At 41.7% G+C, this 23,572-nt stretch overlaps 1 protein-coding gene across 1 annotated transcript in view; it reads left to right on the top strand.

Annotated features, from left to right (window-relative positions):
• The window catches only part of ccdc85al (coiled-coil domain containing 85A, like), a 98,366-nt gene that overhangs the window by 14,640 nt on the left and 60,154 nt on the right, over nt 1-23,572 (top strand). The window contains exon 3 of the mRNA XM_070926565.1: nt 2,880-2,937. Coding sequence (XP_070782666.1) covers nt 2,880-2,937 — 58 coding nt within the window. The remainder of the gene's footprint in view (nt 1-2,879; nt 2,938-23,572) is intronic.

Here is a 23,572-nt window from a genome sequence, read left to right as displayed (position 1 = left end):
TTGAAACTGATCTGGACGTCCCAGACAAGGTAATGAGCTCAGGAACAGAGGGGCGCCAACCTTCGTTCAGTAGGGTGGTGACAAGGCCTTGCCGACATGTGTTTATTATGAAAAATAATCTGGAACACATCTGGAACTAATCACAGTGTATAGTGGGCCTGATATTAATTTTGCAATATAGCCAAAACTAAATGCATGTTTCAGAACTCTGAACAAAATTGCTGGGATCATATTGCATGTTCGGACATTCGAATGTACCATGTAAATAGCTATCAGCTACACTTTCTGTGTGTTTGTTTCTGTTGGGAGACTCTTGACGGACCGCTTCAACCTGCAAGGCGAGGGTCAGGTGACAGATGGAGACAGCGTCAGTAGCCTATGTTATCTCTGATAGTGTAAGAGTGAGATTGTGTGACGTAAACATAATTGTGCAAACACAGGTTTAAACATAATTGTGCAAACATAAATTCAGTATATTCTTAGTGAATTGCTATCAGCTTGTTTACACATAGTTAGTGTTTACAGTTATGTTATGTTGACGTTCCAGAAGCAGATATTTTCAAGCAGAGGGGATCGATGGGGTGTAATGGCTTAATGTAACTGATCGGTGTTTTTGGGACTTCACTAAAGTTAGGTGGAAAACCTAGAACATGTTGGACTGATTTATTCCTTCTCACACTCACGGCGCTTACACTAGTACCATGAAAGACCCTGATGCCAAAAACAACAGTGAAGAAGCCATAACACAGATGACTTTGGAAAACTAGTAAGACACTGAACAGAAAAGGGAGAAACGCTGGGAAGCTCAACCTGCTGAAAAGTGTCCATTGTACCATTTTTAAAATGAATACATATAAAACATATAGACGTCCCAGACAAGGGGACGCCAACCATGTGTTTGTTATGAAAATCCATCTCAAACACATCTGGAACTAATCACATTGCTTGGCCTAATATTAATTTTGTACCAATGTGACCGGCATCAATTCGGGGCTACTTTGCAAGTTTTGTCTCATTCATTGTTAGAATTGATGCAGATTTTATTTCTAGCATCAATCCCAAACCACATTCAGAAACTGCTGGGATGTCATTGCTAGACCACTCTGTGTTTGTATCGACCCATCAGAGCATGTTCAGACAAAGTCCTGCTTTCAAATGTACCATCTAAATAGCTATCAGCTACACATCCTGTAGACTTTCTGTGTCTTTGTTTGTGTTCGTGTGCTAGGAGGAAGTGAGATGTGATCATGTGTTTGCCACTCTCTAACTGGTCTATGAGCTCTGCTTTAGCCGTGAAATCAATTCCCTTCCACACACCCTGACCTCCAAATGAAAATACCCTCCAGCCCACCGCTGCAACCTCCGACTCTTTGAAGGAGTTTTCATATCTCTCTGTGCCGTCTTGCCTCACCCCCCACTCAACATAAACAGAGTCAGGGAAGGGGCAGGGAACTTAGTGAAGGTGGCTACTGGAATCCTTTGCAGAACTCGGCGGTCACAAGAGCGTTATGAATCTTTAATGAGAGATGTTAGCGCGCCAAGGAGAGGAAATGTGCTGAAAACATGATTATGGGCTCATGGGGAAGAAACCGTTGATGGAGAGAGCAAGAGAGAGAGAGTGAGATATCAAGCAGGGGAACATAAAAGAATTGTTTTGAAGGGCAAAGGAGGTAAAGAGGGATAACATTTTTTAAGCTTGGACCGCTTAAGGCAAAGGCATTTTTCCACTGCTTAACTGAACCAAGTTCTGACCAGATGTGCTCACAGGACCAGAGTAAGAGGGCAAATACTGTGTGTCCTGTACTTTAAAACAGCTTTAACACCTTTTTATTTTACAGTGGCATTTCTACTGCCAAGCAGAAATAAAGCAGAACAGGAGTCTTTGGTCAAGGATGGCAAGATAGAATCAAGAGCCTGCCATGTGTTTAAACACAATAATGTTTGATGCGATAGTGTCATGTCTTACACTTGTCAGGTGTAAGGAGTGTGAGAGAGCATGACGAAGCTGTTTAATCTGCCGCTCCTTAAGCAAAATATATCCTTGTTTTCATGTCTCACTGTCCTCCACTTTTCGTGCCATTGTTATTTTCTAGTCTTAAATTTGATACACTCTGAGATTAAGGTGTAGATAAATCAGTCTGCCTGAAGGTGTGCATGTGTGTGTACATTATGATTCCCATTTAGCCACCCTGTGAAGGTTGTTGCCACTCAGCTTGCTGTCACTCGCGCCACTGCAGCAGAGATTGAAACGGATGAAGGGGGAATGTGGAAAAGTTGCTCTATGCTGTACAACATAATATAAAGTGGTGGCCATGGACCTGGTGCTCCTTCTGAAAGTATGATGTCTTTCAGCGAAAACTAAAAGCTCATCTACTTGCCCAGCTAGATTGAGAAACTATTGTTTGTAGAGAAATAGTTATACCACGTAAGTGAACTTTGGAGAGAGCCAGGCTAGCTGTTTTCCCCTGCTTCCAGTCTTTTTGCTAAGCTATGCTAATCGCCTCCAGGCTATAGCTCCATATTTAACACACAGACAAGAGAGTGGCATTGATCTTCTCATCTAACTCTCCGGGAAAAAAAGGAAATAATTATATTTTCCAAAACGTCAAACTATTCCTTTATGAATGTTCCAGTCATATTTTGCACGAGTGGTGACTGGGACATTGTTCAATAACAGACAAAAATCAAAAACTGGTAGTACTCCATAACCATGTTTTATCAATGAGTCATTTTCCTTTGTTTTGGCAGTTTAAACAGACAGACGTCAGCTCTAAATCGTTAGATGAATGAGGCACTCTTTTCTTGTCAAAACAACACATTTAAAACTCATCTCTTCCTCTGTCTCTGTCTCCCTCTCTCTTCGTCTCTCTTCGACACAGCTTTGATATCAGCCGGCTGCTGCACCAACAACTGTAGAAATGTCAAGCTATGGGACAGGTAAGAGCCCCTCTCCACCTTGTTTCTTTGTCATCAACCTCTTTTGCGTTAATTACAGTCTTTGACAAAAGAAGAACAGCCAATGAAGGTCATTGTGTCTTCTTTCCATGAGGGCCCATAATCCTGTAATTACCTCCCATTATTCCATTTAACCATACAGCGTGCTTCGTTTAGCTGGAGTCTCGAAAGCTTTTTACATTTATTAGATGGGTTGGAGGGTATTTATGATTTATAAAAAGAACGACAATCAGAAATCTGTATGAATTATTTGAATATTTTCACTATTCTCTTGCCAATCATTAGGTGATCAACACAATATCTCTGACGTATATTCTGTTGGTGTGTTCTGATCCCGTGTCATTGCAGGGTCGGTCGTTGAGTAAGTCCAGTGTACCAGCTCCACATGAGTAATGTGTTTGCATGCTTGGTCTGGCCCAGGTGTAATCACAGTGGGTTTACAGTGGGACTACAGAGTTAGAGGTGACCCTGTCCTGTCCCTGTGTGCCATCCTACATCTTCAATCAGGCCCCAGTGGGAGGGCGAGATGGCTGTGTTAATATTTAATGACGGCAAGACAAGACATTCCTCCCCCTGGAGGATAGTCGCCCCCCAGCCAGAACACACATGTGATCATAGGCCTAATTCACGCACATTCTCATGGTCGTTCTCCCGTATATATATATATTTTTTTTTTTACCTGTGGATGAATGCATCTTCCTCCATTTCTTTCACACCATCATCATTCCTTCTGTGCTTTTGTTCAGCCCACTCCCATTTACCTCATACAAAAATATCAGTGACTCAGGTGAGGAAAAGAAGAAAGTGTACCTTGTGTCAGTGTATGATTTGTGAGCTCAGAGGAAAGCAACAAGGATGTGCTAACAATGCAGACTGAAGTCAGGTCCCATGGCTCTCTGCTGTGGTGGAGACAGACGCAGCCGGGAACAAAAGGATCTGTCACTGATAAGCAACACAAAAGCCCGCAGTGATGAACATCTCTCACACTCTCATCTATCTATCTATCTATCTATCTATCTATCTATCTATCTATCTATCTATCTATCTATCTATCTATCTATCTATCTATCTATCTATCTATCTATCTATCTATCTATCTGTATCTTTTGGGTTGCCATTTATGAACAACTTCTTAACATTTACAGCTGCAGACTTGGTGGATTATTGTAAGAACCCTCAAGGCTGTGTTGGTATGAGAGGCTTCAGTTTCAGGGTCCTGGTATTGTGCATGCTGGCTCACTGTCACACTGTCTTACTGGGGCACTAAATCAAAATGGGGTGCCAAATTTAACATAGCCTACACTTGGTCTTTCCTGTATATTAAATCAGTCGAGGATGTGTGTGTAATGCCCCACAAAAGTTATAGTGTAACGCCAAGATCTCTTCTTCTTGTTCTTCATCTATTCCTGTACAGCTTTGATGCCTCCTCTTGACCCCAACTTGATCCGCTAGGCTCCTCAAATGGAGGGGGGGGAGGGGGTTGCAGTGGTGCAGCCCTCCTGCGTCTCTGGCCTTGATAGACACGAGGGCCCCTGGACACCACACTCCACGGCTCTGGATGGCCCGTCGTCCATGGCCTCATCTGTGTCCAAAGCCCTGAAACAGCCTGCCTCCATGTTTTCATTTCTACATATCCGGAGTTTGAGGGAAGGGGGGGGGGGGGGGGTTGCTGTTAAAACTTGTGAAGACTGCCGCAGCTAAATGGATTAGAGTGTATATCTCCCTGCCAACTGTGACATGGCTACCTCCCGGAGAGCACCCAGAGGAAGGGAGGGACACTGGGGATCGGTGAGAGAAGATGTGGAGGACTCTCTCTGTTTACAAATGCAGATCATTGGTGGAGAAGCACATAAATGAAACTTTCTACACCCTGCTGTATTAAACCTTAATTATTTTCCCACATTCTTCCTCTTTCTCCTATCTCCCTCCCTGCTTTTTCCACTCTCTCCCTCTACTCCTCCATCTTCAGATATCCATCATCTTCAAAGTGTGTAATGAGACTGGTGTAATCTAATGTTCTGTCTCTCAGTCTCCAAAATCCAGCCGATCACATGATTTGCCATCGTCTTCAACTTTTTCAGCCATTTCAACTGAATTTAAAAACAAAACAAAAAACATGTTTGTCCAAGATGTTCTAGCAAAGAAAAAAAAACCTCTTCCTGTGTCTTAAACCGAGATGGTCAACATTACTAGCTGCTGACAGATGTTCTAGTTCTATAAGATGCAATGTTCAGGTGTAATTTTTCTTTTTTGTATTATCTTCTTTGCTCCCTTAAAGCGCCTATATTGAAGCTGGGGATAAGACTATACGTTTCTCCATGTTGTTTTTTACAAGGAAGTAAAGTCCCAGTAAAAAGTAGATTATTGGATTAGTTTTCTATATATATATCTATATATATATAAATATAATATGATTATTATTTTTGACTTACTGGTATTAGAACTATTATATGAAGATGCATATGATATATATCAAATAATAAACATACTTCTTTATGTAAAAGTGCATCTCTTGTTCAGGTTTTATTTCAGTGTGCTGAAATGACTCGGATGTGAGTGTGTGCTGACCTTTGACCCTGCAGTCGAAGGTCACATTGGACACGTTGTGAAGCTGATTATAAGGTCAGGAAGAAGTCACAAACAGCAGCAGTGACACAAAAGGATCAGGAGTATTGTCTGTCAAGTTGTTTGAATATGTGTGGTAAAGAATAAACCAGTTTTGTTGAGATTCAGATGAAGTAATTAAACACAAGCAAAAACATATCCTGACCACCACATGTCAAACATGACTCCATCACATGTTTCCACGTCTCATCCTGTGAGCTTGGAGACAATAGGGTCAAACTGGAAAGAGTTTCCTGTGAAGTCACTGGAACTGTAACAGCCAGTCCCCCTTCCTCTGAGCCCATCACCTTCCCTCACATCCTGACCAACAGGCTCAATCCAGTGGTGCCACAACATCTGCTACACGACTGAGGATTTCCGACACCATTGTGTGTGCATGCGTGTTTATGATTTGGTTACAGGATAAAGCTGACGATGTTTTATATATTACATACAGCAATGCATTGGTCTATCTCTTTACTTTCCCACCTCACAACCCTGTCTGTGGCCCCAAACCTATCTGTTCCGACTGAATATGTAAATCTTTAAAAATAGGTAACAAATATATAATTTCATTTAAAAAAAAGACTAATATTTACCATGAATAGCTGCTGGGCAATGTAGTTTTTAATACTTATAGGACAACAATGGAGCTCTACAACACGGAAGAATAGGCTACATCATGCTTTGGCTAGTTATTAGCAGAATTGATTCACTGGAGGTTTTGTTCTTTTCGGGGGATTTCTTGACATTAATAAGAATATAGAATATCACCAGACTTCTCCTTTAATATCAGCACTGGGGTAAGGCATCTAGTTGTTATGGTTAAGGTTCGGTATGGGCACGCCTGCAGGAAATTAATGAAAGTCAGTACAAGGTCATCACAAATACCAACGTGTATTAGGTTGTCCACTGGGTTGAAGTATTAGCAGTACACTCATAGTACAAGTGAGAGCAAACTGAGGCTGATCTGGTTTGATCTGATTGCTCAGCGTGATTAGGGTTTACTTATTTGCCCCCAGAAAATCTCTTTAATGAGGGTCTGTGCTGTGCTGGTATTAAAATCAGATGTCTTGGCACTGCTATTACATATCGTCCTCCTATGGGATGCCCTGCCGGGGCATCTGGGGGATCTAGTGACTGATGTGAATGATGTGTAAAGCTTTATCAGTAAAGCAGCAACTGTTGTTGCAGTGAAAAGGGAAGAAACCCATTGAAGACTCTCTGTTTATATATGAGAAGGATTAGAACGTTGCTTAGATGCAGCTAAAAGGGAAAGTTATTTTGGGGGCTGTTCATTATTTACAGTAAAGAAACAAGAACACAGAGGAAAATGTTGATATTAGTGCATTATGTTTAGTTGTTGTGAATTGTGTGTATATAGTGATATAAATGTAGTGTAATACAAATGTCCCTATGTGTGCTGTGACCATTTAATCTAATGGGTGCAGGATGTGGGACGCTTATATATTCTTCATGGACTTATGTTACTTCCACATCTCTGTAGTCTGTGTGTGTGTGTCCGTGTGTGTACATCTACAGACACTCTCCTTCTGCGTACATGTGTGCATTCATGAATTGATGTGGAAGTAAATGTGTGTGAGCATGGGCGTGTTCACGTGCTGTTCAATATGCAGAGTCATGTGGGTGGTGTGTGCATTTCAGCCAGCCAGGCAGCGGAAGGTTGATTAAGACACACCCTTGCCTGCTTATTCAGGAAGACAAAGAGAGTGTGTGTGTGTTTATATTGATTTGTGTGCATCTGTGCACATTTTGCTGTTTAATGGTATTTATGTGCAGTAAGTGTGTTTGTGTGTGTGAAAAGTGTGTTGGTGAGCTGCAGTTTATGTGTGTGTGTGGGTGAGAGCATGCAGCGCCACTGATCTGCTCTGCTGCATTGCAGCATGTCCTGCCCATCCCGAGGTCGCCGTCGTCCTCCGCCAGGGCACTCCTCCAAGGTCGCAGCAGGTCAATCCTCCCCATCTGCATACCCAGCCGATGCAAGGGTAAATCTATAAACACCACACCAAATCTGTCGGCTGTTAGAGCAACGAGACACCAATAAGAACCAGAGCTGGAGATAACTATACTCAGGCTGCATGGTCACAATAATCTATCAACGCAGAGATCAGACATGTAATCTACCCAGATGACCGGTCGATCAACCGGGAAAACCTATCAACACAAGATGAACTACTGTAGCACACACATTCAACATGCAAATGCATGAGGCTGAAGTCAGATAAGGTGACACTTTGACTTGCTGTTAGTCTGGAGGACTTTACTGTCCATCTGTGGAGGATGAGGACTTTTATGAGAGCCATCAACAAGCATATGGAGCCAAGGCTTTATTACCAAAAATGTCCTATTCTTAATTCATCACGAAACAAGGATATTATTGCTTCATATGTTACTGAGCGAGATAGCACGTAGAGAAAACAAAAATTTAGTGCGTTAAAAAGCGCACACAAAAAACAGACACACACACCACAAGAATGTGTAAACGCACGTGCGTACAGTAAACATAGACACTCCTTGGTAGATCGACTGTTTTAATGAAAAGGACAAATCTAAGTTCAAGGGCAGAATCACCCAAATAAAATATTGCCTTCCGCTGCCATGGATACAATTAATTGTACAGTCTAAGCACAGAGAGAAATGTTTTGTGCAGGAAAACCCCCAAAAAAGTGTCTTCAAGGATAAAGTCATGAATAATCAGGTGTACTTATCTGACAAGAGAACACAGGTGAATTAGGGTTCAGTCATGTCTGTTGGTATTGCTACTGTTAGTACAGTATTAGTACAACTATTAGTCAAACATGAACATGAGTAATGCCTCCCAAAGTGATGCATTGCCACGAGGGCTTTCTAGTTTAAAAAAAGAAAATCACCAAAATTCATTATGAAAAAGATGGAAATAAATGCATGATTTCATTACAGAGAAGCTGTGCGCTGTATTAAAGGAAAATTAACAGTTACAATGTGGGTCAAGATAACATTGTGCTCACTAAAGTAATTAATCAGATCTGGGTAACACAGTAACATCACAACAATGAAGAAATATGCAGTCAGGGAATCAGACAGGTTGTAAACAAGCAAGCCAGATTATTTAATACACTTTATTTGGAGGTTCATTTGCTTCACGCTTAATCGCACACTTACGGCAATCTAAAAAGTGAATCGCTACCTTCGATTGCTCCGAAGAATCAACTCCCCATGTATCTCGAACTGCAGGTCATTCTGTCTGATTTTGGCGATGATCTGTTTGAAAGTCTTTCTTCTGCAGCTCACGGCCTGCCCTCCTCCTCATACCGGCCGTCTTCATATCCACAATCTGACAACATTAGAGACTGGACTATGGCCCGTCTCCAAAATGCTCTAAAAGGGAAAGGCATTTCCTTCAACCGCAGCGACAATAAAGCCAGGACAACAAACATCCCCGCCAGAGCCAGCCACCTCCAGGACTGTCACATGTGACGTCACAGCACCTCCAGGACCACAGCCAGCAGGGGCCTGGTTGTATTTCCCGTGTGCCTGCTCCCTCTGTGTCTGACCTTTCTCAGCTTATTTCATCGTTATTTTCATTCTCGTATTCGCAGGCTTCGCAAAATCCCCATTCACACACATCCTTTCATCCCCCATCCCTTCCTTCAGCCGTACACAGCAGTACGGCCTCTGCTCCTCACAATATTTCATCATCAAACGCAACACAGCAATCCAAGAGCCCCACCCAGCGACGCAAGGAGCCCCATCATAGGCTAATCAAGTTGACTCTTCCCAGCCTCCTCCTTCATTTCCCACTAATCTATCCTTTTTCCTTGCTCCTTCTGTGGAGGTGCCCACGCAAAGAATAGCTACCCTTACAACGCAATTCCACCTGTAGACTGACGAGCATAGCACCTCGGTTCACCTGTTAATGTCCTCGCCACCGCGCTACAAAAGCATCCCGATAGAGAGTTTGTCCACTTTCTCATCAATGCTTTCACACTTGCTTTTCATTCGGGTATAAAATGAATTCCTGACACTTCCCATATCTACCACAACCTTCAGTTCACTCTCACTGAACCTGACACTGTCAACATCCTATTGGCTAAAGAGGTCAAAGAGGGATTCATGATAGGCCCATTTGACAATCCACCTTTTCCAGTCTACTGCATCAGATGTTGCCACTTGGAAATAGACTTATCTTCCTCTCACCGCACATTCCAAGCATCAACAACGTCAATACCTAGTCCGTATTTCTCAATGTAATATGCAACCATCGACCATGCAATCCCCCTCATCCGTTTGGCAGGCCATAGAGCTTGGCTTTCTAAAGCAGATATTACTAGTGCTTTCAAAGTCCCATTCACTCAGACTCACTCAGGGAGTTTGCTGGAAAGGAGCCTATCATTTTGGCGCACGCCTCACTTTCAGCTGCAGAGACAGTCCTACGATTTTTGACTCCTGCATCACTCTGCTTCTGTCAAACTATCTCCTTGCAGACAGATGCACAAAACGGCAGATGCTAGCCACCTGAATTATGCCATACACATAATTCCTCAAGGGAAACCCTTGATCTCTCGGCTTAGACTCCCACTCTCCTTCGTCTGGGATCCATGAGCTGTACTGTATCATCATAGCTGCCATTCTTTGGGGGCACAAATGGTCTAGGAAATCCATACTCATTCACTCTGATAACACAGCATTTGTAGAGATCCTAAACAAAGGTTGATCTCGTTCTCCAGCCGTCTTGCAGTTAATGTGCAGACTCACATTGTTATCTGCTCAACGCCAGTTCATTCTCACTTTCCCGGGCACCACAACAGCATTGCTGATTCATTGTCCTGCTTCTGGTTTCAGAAATTCAGACTCTTCATCCCGTCTTCCCTCCTCTCTTCCCCTCTTATTCAATCCTGTGCATGTCTCGGCCTGTAATTGGATCAGGCGCCTCAACACCTGAAACGGATCCTCCACACTGTCTCTTGGCCTTCAATATATCTGTCCCAGACTGGGCTAAATAGACGACTTCCTCCTGTTACATGCTCCCCCTGCTGGTTATGATGTGCAGATGATTTTGCCACTCATGATGTCTTGTGTTCTTCCAACGGGTGTATCTGGTCTGATCTGATTGAGGGAAAACTAATAAACAAGGTGCAGGCACCCTATAGCCCTTTGTGGGTTGGTCTGGGTGGCTTCCCTTCTCTTTTGTTATTTGTTGTTGGTTTCTGGTCACTTTTATTGTGTCTTAATAAATGTAATGTTTTTTTCTGCAACTACTCGACTCTACTACTTGGTTATGCTGGACCTCTTTTGTAAAGAGCCTTTCTGGGGGTTGTAACACTGCTCCATGTTCATCCATCCTCCATGGTCCAATGTCTGCTATGACCTGTCTCTTTTTGTACTTCAACAACTTGTATCTCAAAGATGTTACTTTTTTATTTTACTTTTTGCTTCAAAATGGTTTTCAACTTCAACTTCAAGTCTTTCCCTTGATTTCTGAATAGTTTGTTTTTATTAGAAGCAGGGGAAACCCACGAAGAAACACTTGATCCTTACGTTCTGAAAAAGTAACATTTCGAGATAAGTGGTTTTCATTGTTTTGTTATTTTATAACAATGTACCAACTGAAATTGTGACATCAATGTGACAATGTGAAAGGGTCCGTTGTAGTAATGAACCTACAGAGATTTATCACCATAATCTGCTCGGCTTCACAGAGCTTTATAGTGAGCTGCAGCTCATTGTTTTGCTGTCGGGCCCACAACTTGATTTTTTTGATTCACTCTCACTTCTCTCATCGCGTTGTTTTCCCAAGTAGCCAAAAAAATCAGTTATTGCAGTTTTAAGTTATGTAATGTAAAGTCAGTTTGTAAACTGTGATGTGATGTGATGCGTAATAATTCTACCATTAGCCTTAATTTTGTCTTTCAAATAGTTTTGAGAGGTTAAATAACATCTTATGGTTGTCTGACTGCTCATGTTTCTTGCCCTGTCAGCCTTCTTTTTAGCAAAGAGAGCTCAGCAATTAACTTGGTGAGTACAATGTTATTATTGCTAATAGTAATGATGGCAAAAACTATGACAATATGACCTAAGTTGTAATGATAAAAGTCATAATAAATTGAATGACCCTTCAAATGAAAGGGGTTATCCTGACTTTGTCCGGCTAAACAAGTAAACCCGAGACTGGGTTTACTGTATGTCAATAGGTTCATAATCCCAAGTCAATTCACACATCGTCCTCATGAAATACCTGGGTTAATCCCAGCAGGAACAAAAATGTGCCACCACAAATACATGCATTTGACAGTTCTTAAGTCTTTGCTATCTTTGAAGAGTGTGAGATTTTTGGCATAAATTAAACAAAGAGCACTTTGGGAAATGCAGTTTGTGACTTGCCTTCTGACTATGTCTCTTGCCTGATGTGGCTTCAGGGAACTGTTTGACAAGGAGTGGCTTGTTGTACAAATACTCAGCCTCAGCTCATCTGCCAGGATGTTCAGTGTTTTATTACATTCTCGCAGCAGGACGATTTCAATGGGGCTATCAATGATTTATCATCTAGATAGAACGGAAACAAACAAATAGACCCCCCTTTGATTTACTAGAACACAGCAAAGTGTCAAATTTCCCTCACATGAAAGAACCGTGTTTATTTATGTAAATGAGTGGCATCCCAGTGAGCTTCCTGGTGTAAAATGTAAACCACGTCAGACAGGCCAGTACAGGAACAGCACCTATTATGATATTCTGTTGGTTCTCTGGAGACAGAAAGAAATGAGGAACATCCCTAAGCTCCACTGATTTGAATACATGCACACATGCATGCGATCTGGACAGGAATTTTATTGTTCTCCATATCTGTGACGCACAAAAGGACAATTTTTCTCAGTGCAAACACTTTTGCAATGTGATAGATGTCTTCATAACGCTGCGTCTGCATATGAAGAGAGGAAACAATGAGCTTCATTTGCATTCTGTAGGTGATCATAAAAACACAACTCCTTTTGTCATCACAGCTGTAAACACAGCATCAACGCAGTCCGGCAGTCTCACGACAAAGCCTGTTTAACTTCTCACCCCCATGTAGGTCACCACCATAAGCAGGAAAAGCACGTCGATGCCACATGCGTCTTAGACTCGTTTGATAATGACCGGTCTCTAGTACAATAGGAGTTAATTACATCCTCTAATGACTTCACACACCAAGACTAATGGCCAATAGAGATAACAGATCTCTCATTACCACTCTTCCTGTATCTTGGCTGCAATGGAGGACTTATCAAACAAACTGCGCGCACTTCATTGTGGGGGCACTCGCCACATTTATATGGGTCCTGCTAGAAAGGGACACAAATGTATTTAAATCTGTCATATAGTGTTGGCGCCATTATAACATTTCACTAGTGAGGTAATTGCGCTTTTTGATAATGTGACCAGCACTGCAATGGGGTTGCATGGTAAGACAGACAAGCAATTGTCATGGAAAGTCAGCCAGTCATTTTAATCCATATTCGAGGTAACAATCAGTGAAGACATAATATATACAGCTTAAACAAATCAGCTCTTCACCTTTGGGAAAAGCACTCACATGCTGTATATATGTACGTGTCTCAGCCAGAATCCCACAGTCTTTTAATCAGTCTTCTTTTTAATCAGCATCAAAATCCACATAGTAAGAAACAGTGATAGATGGCAGCGAGGTTTACTGACGAATATCTATCACCCACAGTATCTGCTAATGTTAACACTTTGTACAATGATGAATTGTGCACAATGTCAAGTACAACCTGTGTCATGACCACCTATGGCCATTACATTTATCATGTTGCTGCAGCACCATCTACAGTATAGGCATAATGCAAACATATTTTGCATGATTGCTGGGACTAGATGTGTTCCCCTGTCAACTTAATTTGGTTGCAATTGCACAAGTTATGGCAGTTTATGTCAAACAAGTACCACCTAGAAAACTACGGCATGAATTACAAGAAAACTGCATTGAATATCACAAAACAAATGAGTAATGTTTGTTTATGTATTTGCAAATGTATGTGAATGACCTTTGGAGGAAACGCAGTGAAAATATGTGTCATACTGACATGCTTCATAAACGACTACGTGGTGACATTCTCTGGTCCGAAACTGTATCACATCATCTGTGAAGACGTTTTGGGATGTACAACTAATTAAAAGATGAACAAACAAGCAAACATAATTGGACTGAACATAATGTCCTTACTGTGTAGGAAATGTGGGCAACACGGAAAAAATGTGTGGGATGTGGGAATACAGTAGGAGCCTGTTTTTGAACCTAAAACTAAGTTTTAAGCAAACGTGATCACACGAGTTGCATGGTCATAGCGGTATGGGCTTAATTTTGGTTAATTTAACAGCTGCAGGTTGTTATTATTATGTTTTTGAAGTTTTATTAGTAGTCATTTTATAGTTCTTGATAATTCTTGGGTTTCAGAACGGTTTTAGTACATTTTCAATAAACGTTTAGTAGTTGTAGTTTTTCGTTACAAAATTTTGTCATTTAATTTTGTTGCTTACATGGTTTTTGAGTCTAGTTTGGACCGACATTTCAAGAGTTCCACCATAGAAAGCACTCTGCAGTCCGGGTGCTCCGAATGCAGTGTACATAAAAGCAACATTTCTACAGCTGTAATGAAGTTTGGCTCCCAGTTGCTGGTATAGTTCCATAAGAGTACAGTCAGAAAGAAAAATAGTGCCCTGGACCTTCCATGTGTCTTACAGGAAGTGTGCGAACAACTGTCTTCGAGGCAGCGCTTCAGGGTGCCAAGCTGCAGGAAGAATAACTACTATAACTATTCTGTCCGACGTTCAATAAAACTATCCAACCAATAAAGCATACTGAGGCAATGAGGCAGTACACTAACTCGTGTTATGGGCTTTGGTGACTCGATCATGCTGACTGATGGACAGATGAGCTGATTGATGGATGTGCAAAGACACAGCGCCAGAAAGCATTTATTCTATTTGCAGTCGCAATCTGTGTGTAATTAGCATGTGATTTACTAAAGCCAGCAGCTAATCATGCAATCAGCGACTGCTCCCGCCGCCTGCTTTCCAAGTGCCTTCTGAGAGTGAAGGAGGGCTTAAAAGGTGCAGCTCAGTGGTGGAAGTGATGTGAAAACTGCTTCTTTCTTCCAATTTCCCCGGAGACGTTTTGAGACGTACTCACACTGTCTGCTGTCAGTGAGATTTTGGTGTAGAATAAAAGTTAATTATATTTTCTCTTTCACACCCACATACCTGCACAATCTATACCTGCTTTTTGGAGGGGGAGACCAATGAATGACCCTCCAAATTGAGTGAACCTTCATAGATTGTCTTTTATACAAGACGAGATGTGTAAAAAGTTATTCTCTTACCTAAGATTTGACATTTTGTTATTTAATCTTATCTCATTTCTGGCATTGTTTCTGCATTCTTGCCGTCTTCCTTTCATTACTTATTTCTTTCTATCTTTCTTTTGTTTCTGTCTCCTGAGTGGGTGAGCAGAGTCAGGGATGGTGAAGTGAGATGTTAGCATTAACACAATGTTGATATGCAGTGACAGCAGTGGAGGCAGGCAGAGGTAGGAGCTGAACTCAGAGAGAGACCCAGGACTGACTCATCGAGACAGGGGTGAGAACAAGAGACCAGACCCTTACGCTCCCACATGAAACTGCCTCGACTTCCGTGACCCCGTGTTCTCATCCTTTCTACTGCTGCATCTCTTTGTATTTATTTGTTTTTTTCTTCTTCTTTGTTATGGAGTTAGCTACTCACTCAAGTGTTAAGAGTAAGTGGGTATTACCCCAGTGCTGCTGTTCCCATGCTATAAGTGTCTCAGGTGGCTCTGCAGATATGACAGCCCTGCTAATGTAACAGTGCAAATGAACAATGCAGACCGTGAAGACACAAAGCTATTGCTCTGCTTGTATTGCTTTGTCTTTTCTCCTACTATTTCTATTGCCTGTAGCGTTTGTTGATAATGAGCACAGCAGGGACCAGGTTAAAGAAAGTCATCTTTTCATTCATTCTGGACAAATTAGCATTTTGTGATCTAGGAAAGACATTTACACAGCAAAACCTTCTATTTGCCTCCTTAATTACCGCTCTCAACACAGAGGAACAAAGAATTTGAACAAAAGCAAATTAAGTAAATGAAAGGAATGAGCATTCATCACAATGGTTGGGAATTGAAAGTGTAGAAACTGTGGTCCTTAAAGCTGCTATAATCAATATTTTGATATCAAGAGTACTGCAGCATTTTGGCATTGCACTACAGTATAACACTGTCCGACCCACCATGGACAGCATCTGAATGAATTCAGAAATGAGCAGAGATATTTTTATCCCATGGATTCCTCCTCCTCGTCAAATACTGGCTGTTCTATGCTAGTAGTAACTACTGGACTTACATTCACCAGCTGGACACAAACACCAACTCCAATTGAATGCTAATGTTGCTCCGTACTGCAGTATAAGGTGGTAATATGTCAATGTTGGGTTTACAGCCTCCCAAGGGGCCAATAAATAAATAAATAATAAAAACTTTGTTCCCATAGTAATAACCTAGTCAGAGCATATTGTCTAAACAATGAAGGACAACAGGTTGGGAGGAGATGCAGTACACACCTTTAAATTCAAATTCAAATGTATTTTTTAACAATTTAATGATAGAATGTGCTTTTATGAGCGAAATAGGACAGCAGCATTCTTCTTCTTTCTCTATTTCTTAGGAAAACTCAAAACATCTTTGTTATGTGAAAATCTGATTGCGCTGCAGGGAGCATTATGCTGAATTGCACACACTTAACATTAAGCATGTATTAGAATATACTTTCGACAGCCGATTAGAGAACATACATGCAATCACTTCGGGTAAAATGTACAGCACTGCCAGATGATAGTTATCTAGTGTTGCAGAGAGAGAATGATGCTGAGCTACCGTTTAAATAAGTTCCTGCCCCATAGACATTTATGTGGTCACCGCCATAACACAGAAATACTCTCACAGAGGGTTTAAAGGCTGGAGCTTATCTCAACATACACTAAAGGCAGAATACAACCTGATGTGTGTTGCCAGGGCTAACACACACAAACACACAGACATTAACATTCATACCTGTGAGTGTTTTTAAAATCTCAACTCCACCTGACCGTGTCTCCATGTCTGTAGAATCAGAGAGAAAACAGAGGCACCAGAGAAAACCCACATGCAAAACCGCAGCATGCTCGTTGGTACAAAATATTTAGTAAGAAGCTAACTAGGACAGAGCAGGCAGAGAGAGCCTCAGCTGGACTTACAGCTTCTGAAGGAAGTGGGTTTGAATTCACTGCACTGCTGGGAGGCATATTGGATGCACAAACAGCACCTGGTACAACGACAAATCTGTGTTCTCTGATGAAGGAAGAAGGCCTCTGGTTGATGATTTGCTGCTTAATCGCCTGCCGATCTTTCAGATATTGTAGCAAAGACACATCAGCCTAGTAAATGTGAATGTCTAATGTCTGACATAATGACCTTCAATCTATCTCTGTCAAAGCTCAAATTAATAGAAGACTGTCCCTATCGGAGTAATGACGCCAGCAATAAGCCATCCAACCCAGCCACGTGCACACACACACACGCACACACACACACACACACATACACACACAATGTAATCATCAATTGACCCAACACAACTACAACATTGGACCACCAAGCTGCATCTAGATGTGTCCAGCTTTTCACCCACTTCAAAGAGACGACAGATGCTTTGGTTAGCTTCTGATAATGGTAACTCTCTCTCTCTCTCTCTCTCTCTCTCTCTCTCTCCTTATCTTTTCCCAATTCTCAAACCTGAATGAATAAATTCACTAACGGTCTGTTTAAATTGGTTTAAATGATCTCTGACGATTTGGAAATCAGGATTTCAGCATGAGATGGGTAAGTAACACAATAAGATGTCAGCATATTACTTGCTAACGTCTCCACAGTGAGACATTGTGTCAGGTTAGCAAAGTCTGATCTGCCGCAGAAAGGGAATCTATGGACAAAATGCTAAAACCAATAGGGGACCATTTTAGCACCTCTTCTCACAGTGACCAGGCACAAGGGTGCACTCATGTGCATGCACGCACACACAGACACACGAGCGCATGCACCCGTAAGATGAGGTTGAGAAATAAAAGGCCATCTCAGATCGTTTCACTGTATTAGTTTAGCTACGGGGCTTGAAAGAAAGGATGAGATGACTCCTTAGGGATATTTTTGATGACTTTGTCCCCTCCTGTTCTTTACCTCACTGACATTTCAAGTCCCCTTTTTCAGTGGTTTTATCATCACTTTAAAAATAGCCGAGCCCCAACAACCATCTGCAAAAGCAGACTGCTGCCATGCTGTCTGACAGAGGAGATATATAGTGAGTGAGAGGCAATTAGTATGTTGGCCGGCAAGGGCCCAAAACATTTCCATTTAGAGAAAAATGCGGCAGCTTCAGAAACGATGGCAATTAAAAAACACAACAACAAAAACGGAAACGTGCTGCAAATGAAAAAATGTGCAGCAGGAAGCCAAAAAAACCCCCAAAACATTAACAGCAAACACACTGCAAATACAGAAACGATGCAAAGTCAAACAAATGCAACAGAAAAACGCTACATATTGAGAGAGAGTGTGTTTACTTTTGAAGCAGGAAGAAAAGTGGAGGCCACATCCATGCATTTGACAGATATATTTTCAAATGATAATGTGATAATGTCAATATAATAATAAATTGTTAAAATACTGTATAATCTCTGCAAAAGGATGTTTTCACAGAGCTGTAATGGATTATGATGAACCTTCAATGCTGAGTCAACGAATGAAAAGATGTTAAGTGTTTATGAACCCCCTCACGCTGGTGGTAGCTCATGCATGTATGCCAGTTTGGGGAGGGCAAAAGGACAAACTGAGATTCCTACTGAGTGATCTGAAATGATGCTCAGAAGTTGGATTAAAATACACACTGATATGAGTGTGCACTCCCCACCCAGCACACACACACACAAATACAATAATCTGTTAATCTGCATGCACGTCAATATGCCATTAGTGTCGTTTGAAATGAGAGGGAATAGGTATCATTCCTGTGAGACCATCAGCCCGGCAAAGGCTTTAGGCAGATTTGTTTGGGCTTATCCCTCCTGTTGATGGAGAGACTCTGAGACAGAGAGAAAGTTGGAGTGAATGAATAGTGGGCATGAAGGAGACCCAAAGAGGCTGAATGAGCTGTTGACTGAAAGACTGAGTGAGTTTGGAGGAGATAAAATGGGCGGGCCCTTGTGGGGCAAACATTGCAACACATCAGTGAGTCTGCAGAAGGACTGTGGGTGACTAAGGAAGAAAAAAACATAGGATTTATACATTTATCTAAGGTTTTTGGTGGTTCTTTTTCCCCATACTGCAGCCATTGTCCGTATCGAACAAAACAATCTGCCAATGGGTTAAGCAAAAATATCTTGAAGGAGAGGAAGAAGGGAGAAGAGAGAGAAGAATTTAGCCTACAGTCATATAAGGCTGCGCTGAAACACAGTGGAGCTTTGAGCTAAATGCTAACGTCAGTATGCTAACATGCTCGCAATAAGAAGGGATTTAGTCATAAAGTATTGGACCGATTGAAATGTTGACCTGATGATGGCGCGAAGTCATGGGATCAAAATTATTACAATTCATCCTGTGAGGACCATGCACGTGTATACCAAACTTCATAGCAATCCATCCAATAGTTGTGGAGATATTTCAATAGCCGAAACTGGTGACACTAAAGGAAAGTCACCATTGTCGGGAAACCATGAATGTCTGTTAGTAGATATTTGACAGGATGAGTGAAATTAACTAGATTATTTTCCATTTAACGGTTTTAATAGTCAGAATTGTTTCTGCTTCTTTACACCTGAGTGGGGAGCATTACCGGGGGGTTGTAATGCACACAGAGGTTCACACTACCTCCCACTACCTCCTAACATGCTCCACTGCAGCTGGGTACAACCTCAAAGTTGTAATCCTCAAAATCTGAATCCAGCGTGGGAACGGTGGCCCAATAAAAACTACTATATCGAGAGGTAATTCAGGAATGTAGATTTTAAACCATAATATATTATTATCTTGCTTACTTACTGTAGATAAATAGCTTTTACAGTGAAGACTTTAATAAGTTATGAGAAAAATGGTTCTAGACATCAACTAGGCCATCTGGGTTTCTTTTACTAGATATTTGGAAATATTGGTGTGCAATCCACTTTTCAGACTACTTCCTGTCCAGTCTTTCATTGACACCATGGCTTTCAGGGGAGCCCTATCTTTCAGGGGGTGGGGGGTGGGGGGGTGGTGGAAGGTTTACTGTACACATGCATGCCCATTTCAATTCATACAGAGAATATTTGGCCTGGGTTTTTTTATTCGCTCTCTGTCGAGGAACAATAAAAGTGCCAAAGCACAGTGGACAGGCAAGTTTGCAAACCAGACCCAGGCTGCACCCCATGACAATTATGAACATGCCCAGAGCCCACAAATGTTGGTCTTACGGAGTGCGCCCCCACGAATGGATGGCCACAGCAGGAATAGACAACATTGTGTTTATTTGACACAAATTATCTGAAATTGTTATGTGCGTATAAACACACACATTGACAAGTGCTTCAACTTTTGTTTGCCACAGAGCTTATTTTCAGCAATAATCCTAAATCCAAAGAAAAAATCCCATTGGCTTTTTGTCGAGGGAACCAGGGCTTACCAGGGAACCATTTTAAATCTTAGTCTTCAGCCTACTTTAGACTTCAATATTATAGATACAATTAGCTTTGTGTTATTTTAACAACCAACTAAATGACAATTCAATTAATTATACTCACTTCATTAGCCAAAGCAAAATCTTTGACTTTTTTTTTTTTCCTGCTATAGGAAAGTTGAAGGAAAGCAATTAATGTCTTTCTTCTATTGTATTCAAGTCTAGTCTAGTCAAGTCTGTTAATGTGAGGCTACACTGAAGAGCCAGCGCTGGGAGGAAACATCGTCAAGTGTAAAACAGTGCGGATGGTGTGAAACAGTGGATGACGTGTGAGGAGCTTTGGGACAAGAATCAGAGAGCCGGAGACAGGCTGGAACAGCCATCCTGCTGCCCAGCAGGCCTCGGCCTCATTAGAATCAGCTGCAGTTTGGTTCTGTGTGTGTGTGTGTGTGTGTGTGTGTGTGTGTGTGTGTGTGCGTGTATGTGTATGTGTGTGAGAGTGTGAGTGTTTGCTTGCACTAGCTGGGAGGCCCAGTGGGCAGGAGCAGATGCTCCATCCTCACACTCAAGCTCCCCCAATAGAGTGTGTTATCTCTGTCTGAGTAAGGGCTTTTTGCTTGCCTCGTCTCTTTCTCTGTTTCCCTCTCACTTGGCCTTTCAACCTCTGATACTCTGATCTACACAGTATATACAGTTGATCACGTCATACCTATAGTGCAACTTCCACTGTAACTTTAGACTTTCTTATTATTCTGTCTTTCTACAGCACTGAGATCATACTTCCCTCCCTCTGTGAACAATGGTGGTTGTCACGCAGATAAACATGAGGAAAATGTGACCATATGTCCTCCAATGCTTTGCTTCATTGCACTGGCTATAATAAACCATAGATGTCTGACTTCACTACAATGATTTAAAGCTGAATAGAGAAAAGTGTTTCATTCATTCTGCCTGGATCCAGAGTCATGCCATGCTGCACTCGTTTGTATTTTCTATGGATCCTCACAACAGAGGATCATGCGCTGACCCATGATAATATGGCCGCGCTCCCAAGCAGAGCCAAACTGTGATGATCCCTGCCCTGTGAGCGGATTGGCTTGCAATACGTGTGGTCATGCGGTTGACAAGAGAAGAGGTGCTATTTTACCATTTTTTAAGTTCAGCATTCAGTCATTGTAAAGCTGCTGTGTATCAGGGGAATTGTTTGGACATTTCATCTATTGCTTGGTTCTTTCCTTCAGATAGGAGTTTCACAATGACCTTGATCTGCTTTTCTCTGCTTCTGCTTTAATTTAAGTAAATTAAGTATTAAGTAAATTAAGTATTACAAACTACAAATGCAAACACATCACTTTCTGCAGCTGCTTCACAGTAAAAGATCTGGTAAACCATTAGAAGGTTTTTAGAAGGCAATGCTGGTCTGTAGGTTCACTACTTTGGTCCATATTTTGGTGAAATATCCCAACAACAACTGTGATTAATTGCCATGAAATTTTGTATAGGCATTCATGGTCCCCAGAGGATGAATCCTACTGATGTTGGTGATCCCCTGACTTTACCTCTAGCACCACCCTCAAAATTTTTACATATGCAGTGAAATATCTCAGCATCTACTTGATAGATAGGTACACAATCGTTCCCACATAATGGGGAACTTTGGTGATCCCCTGACATTTCCAGTAGCGCCACCATGAAGTAAATGTTTTTGCTTTTTATATAAATATCTTGACAGCTATTTGATGGATTCCTGTAAAACTTGGTAAACACATTCGTCTTCCCCAGAGAAAACTCAAAACTCATTCCCATCAGCCTCAGCTGTACTTTCTGTTTAGTGCTAATTAGCATATGTGTGTGTATGTATGCATGCTAACACATTAAGCCAAGATGGTGAACATGGGTAACATCAACATGCCAGCATTAATACTGTGAGCATGTTAGCATTGCTGGTGTGAGCAGAAGTACAGCTTCACAGAGCATGGCTGTAGATGCTTAGTCTTGTTATTGTTGATTTAGTTAATAAAGTTAGCAACCAACTGCTAGCTCCTTGTTTCATAAAAATCTTTCTTTATAAGTTTGGACACATTTTAACTTTTTTTTTTTTCATCAGGAGATTTTAAAGATGGCAAATCAGGATAGGAAGGAAACAAGACACCACCACAAGGCAGGTGTGTCATAACCACGTAGTGCATACAGTAGTACATTGTGGACAAACCTCGAACCTCTAGCTGATTAAGGTAGCAAAACCGTTATGGAAAGCCGACCGGTGTATGCATGCATCATAGGGCTCTTCTCACAGTGGCTCACAGTGTAGCATCTAGCTGTTAGGCAGCTGTCTTGACAACAACAATGCCCCAAGTGAGACGTGTGCTTGAAAATAGTCTGTTGGGCAACATGGTTTTAAGGGATTCTTTCTTGGTAGAAACGTCTATTTAATCCTGTGGGTGTCAGTTGATTGACATTAAGCAGAGAGTGACATGATGTTGACACTGATGATGCACTCAACTATGCACTATGAAGTAACAATAAATCAGGGAAGCTTTGGCATAATGTAACCACGGCAAGATTACGAAGCTTGTGAAAGTTGATCATCATACAGACAAAAATGAATACCAGTGTTTGAACATAGGAAAATGAGCACTGCTATTAAGGACTGCAAACACTTAATATGATCAGCACAACCTTAAAGAACAGTCTTATTCTTTCAGAGACATTATATTCAGCAAGGAGGATTTTCATTGTTGGTTAAACATGATACTCCTAAGTTACTTTTTGGGGGAGTGACTTGTCCCCTAAATAGGAGCTTAATCTTTGTGTATATACAGTATGTGAATTTGATACTTTGAGTATGCATTCAGTCAAGCTTCAATGGTACACAGGTGACACACACATGCAAACATGTACACACGATATAAATACAGTACATAGGCCTTGCCCCAGATCCCCCATTATGTTTGCTGTCTCGTCCTTGTCTCTGCTGGCCTCCCTGCCTCCTCTTATCTCCAACAAGAAGCTTTATCATTTTGTCTGAGCAGCAGTGTCAACAACCCAGGCTAAATGGCCTTTTCCGGGACCCATTTGGCTCCACATCGATTAAAGACCCTGCCACCCTGATGGGCGATAGCGCAGGAGGAGAAGGGGGAATATGTCAACGAGGAGGCCCACTGATGGAGTGACTCGGCTGGGGCAGAAATCTAAAGGCGGGTGGGGTATGGAGACAGTAGCAAGAGGAGGACAGCTGAACCTCGACACCAGTAAATATCGAA

The sequence above is a fragment of the Enoplosus armatus genome, chromosome 2 (genome assembly GCF_043641665.1).
Source record: "Enoplosus armatus isolate fEnoArm2 chromosome 2, fEnoArm2.hap1, whole genome shotgun sequence".
Classification (NCBI taxonomy): domain Eukaryota; kingdom Metazoa; phylum Chordata; class Actinopteri; order Centrarchiformes; family Enoplosidae; genus Enoplosus; species Enoplosus armatus.
This window is presented reverse-complemented; position numbering and strand designations above follow the sequence as displayed.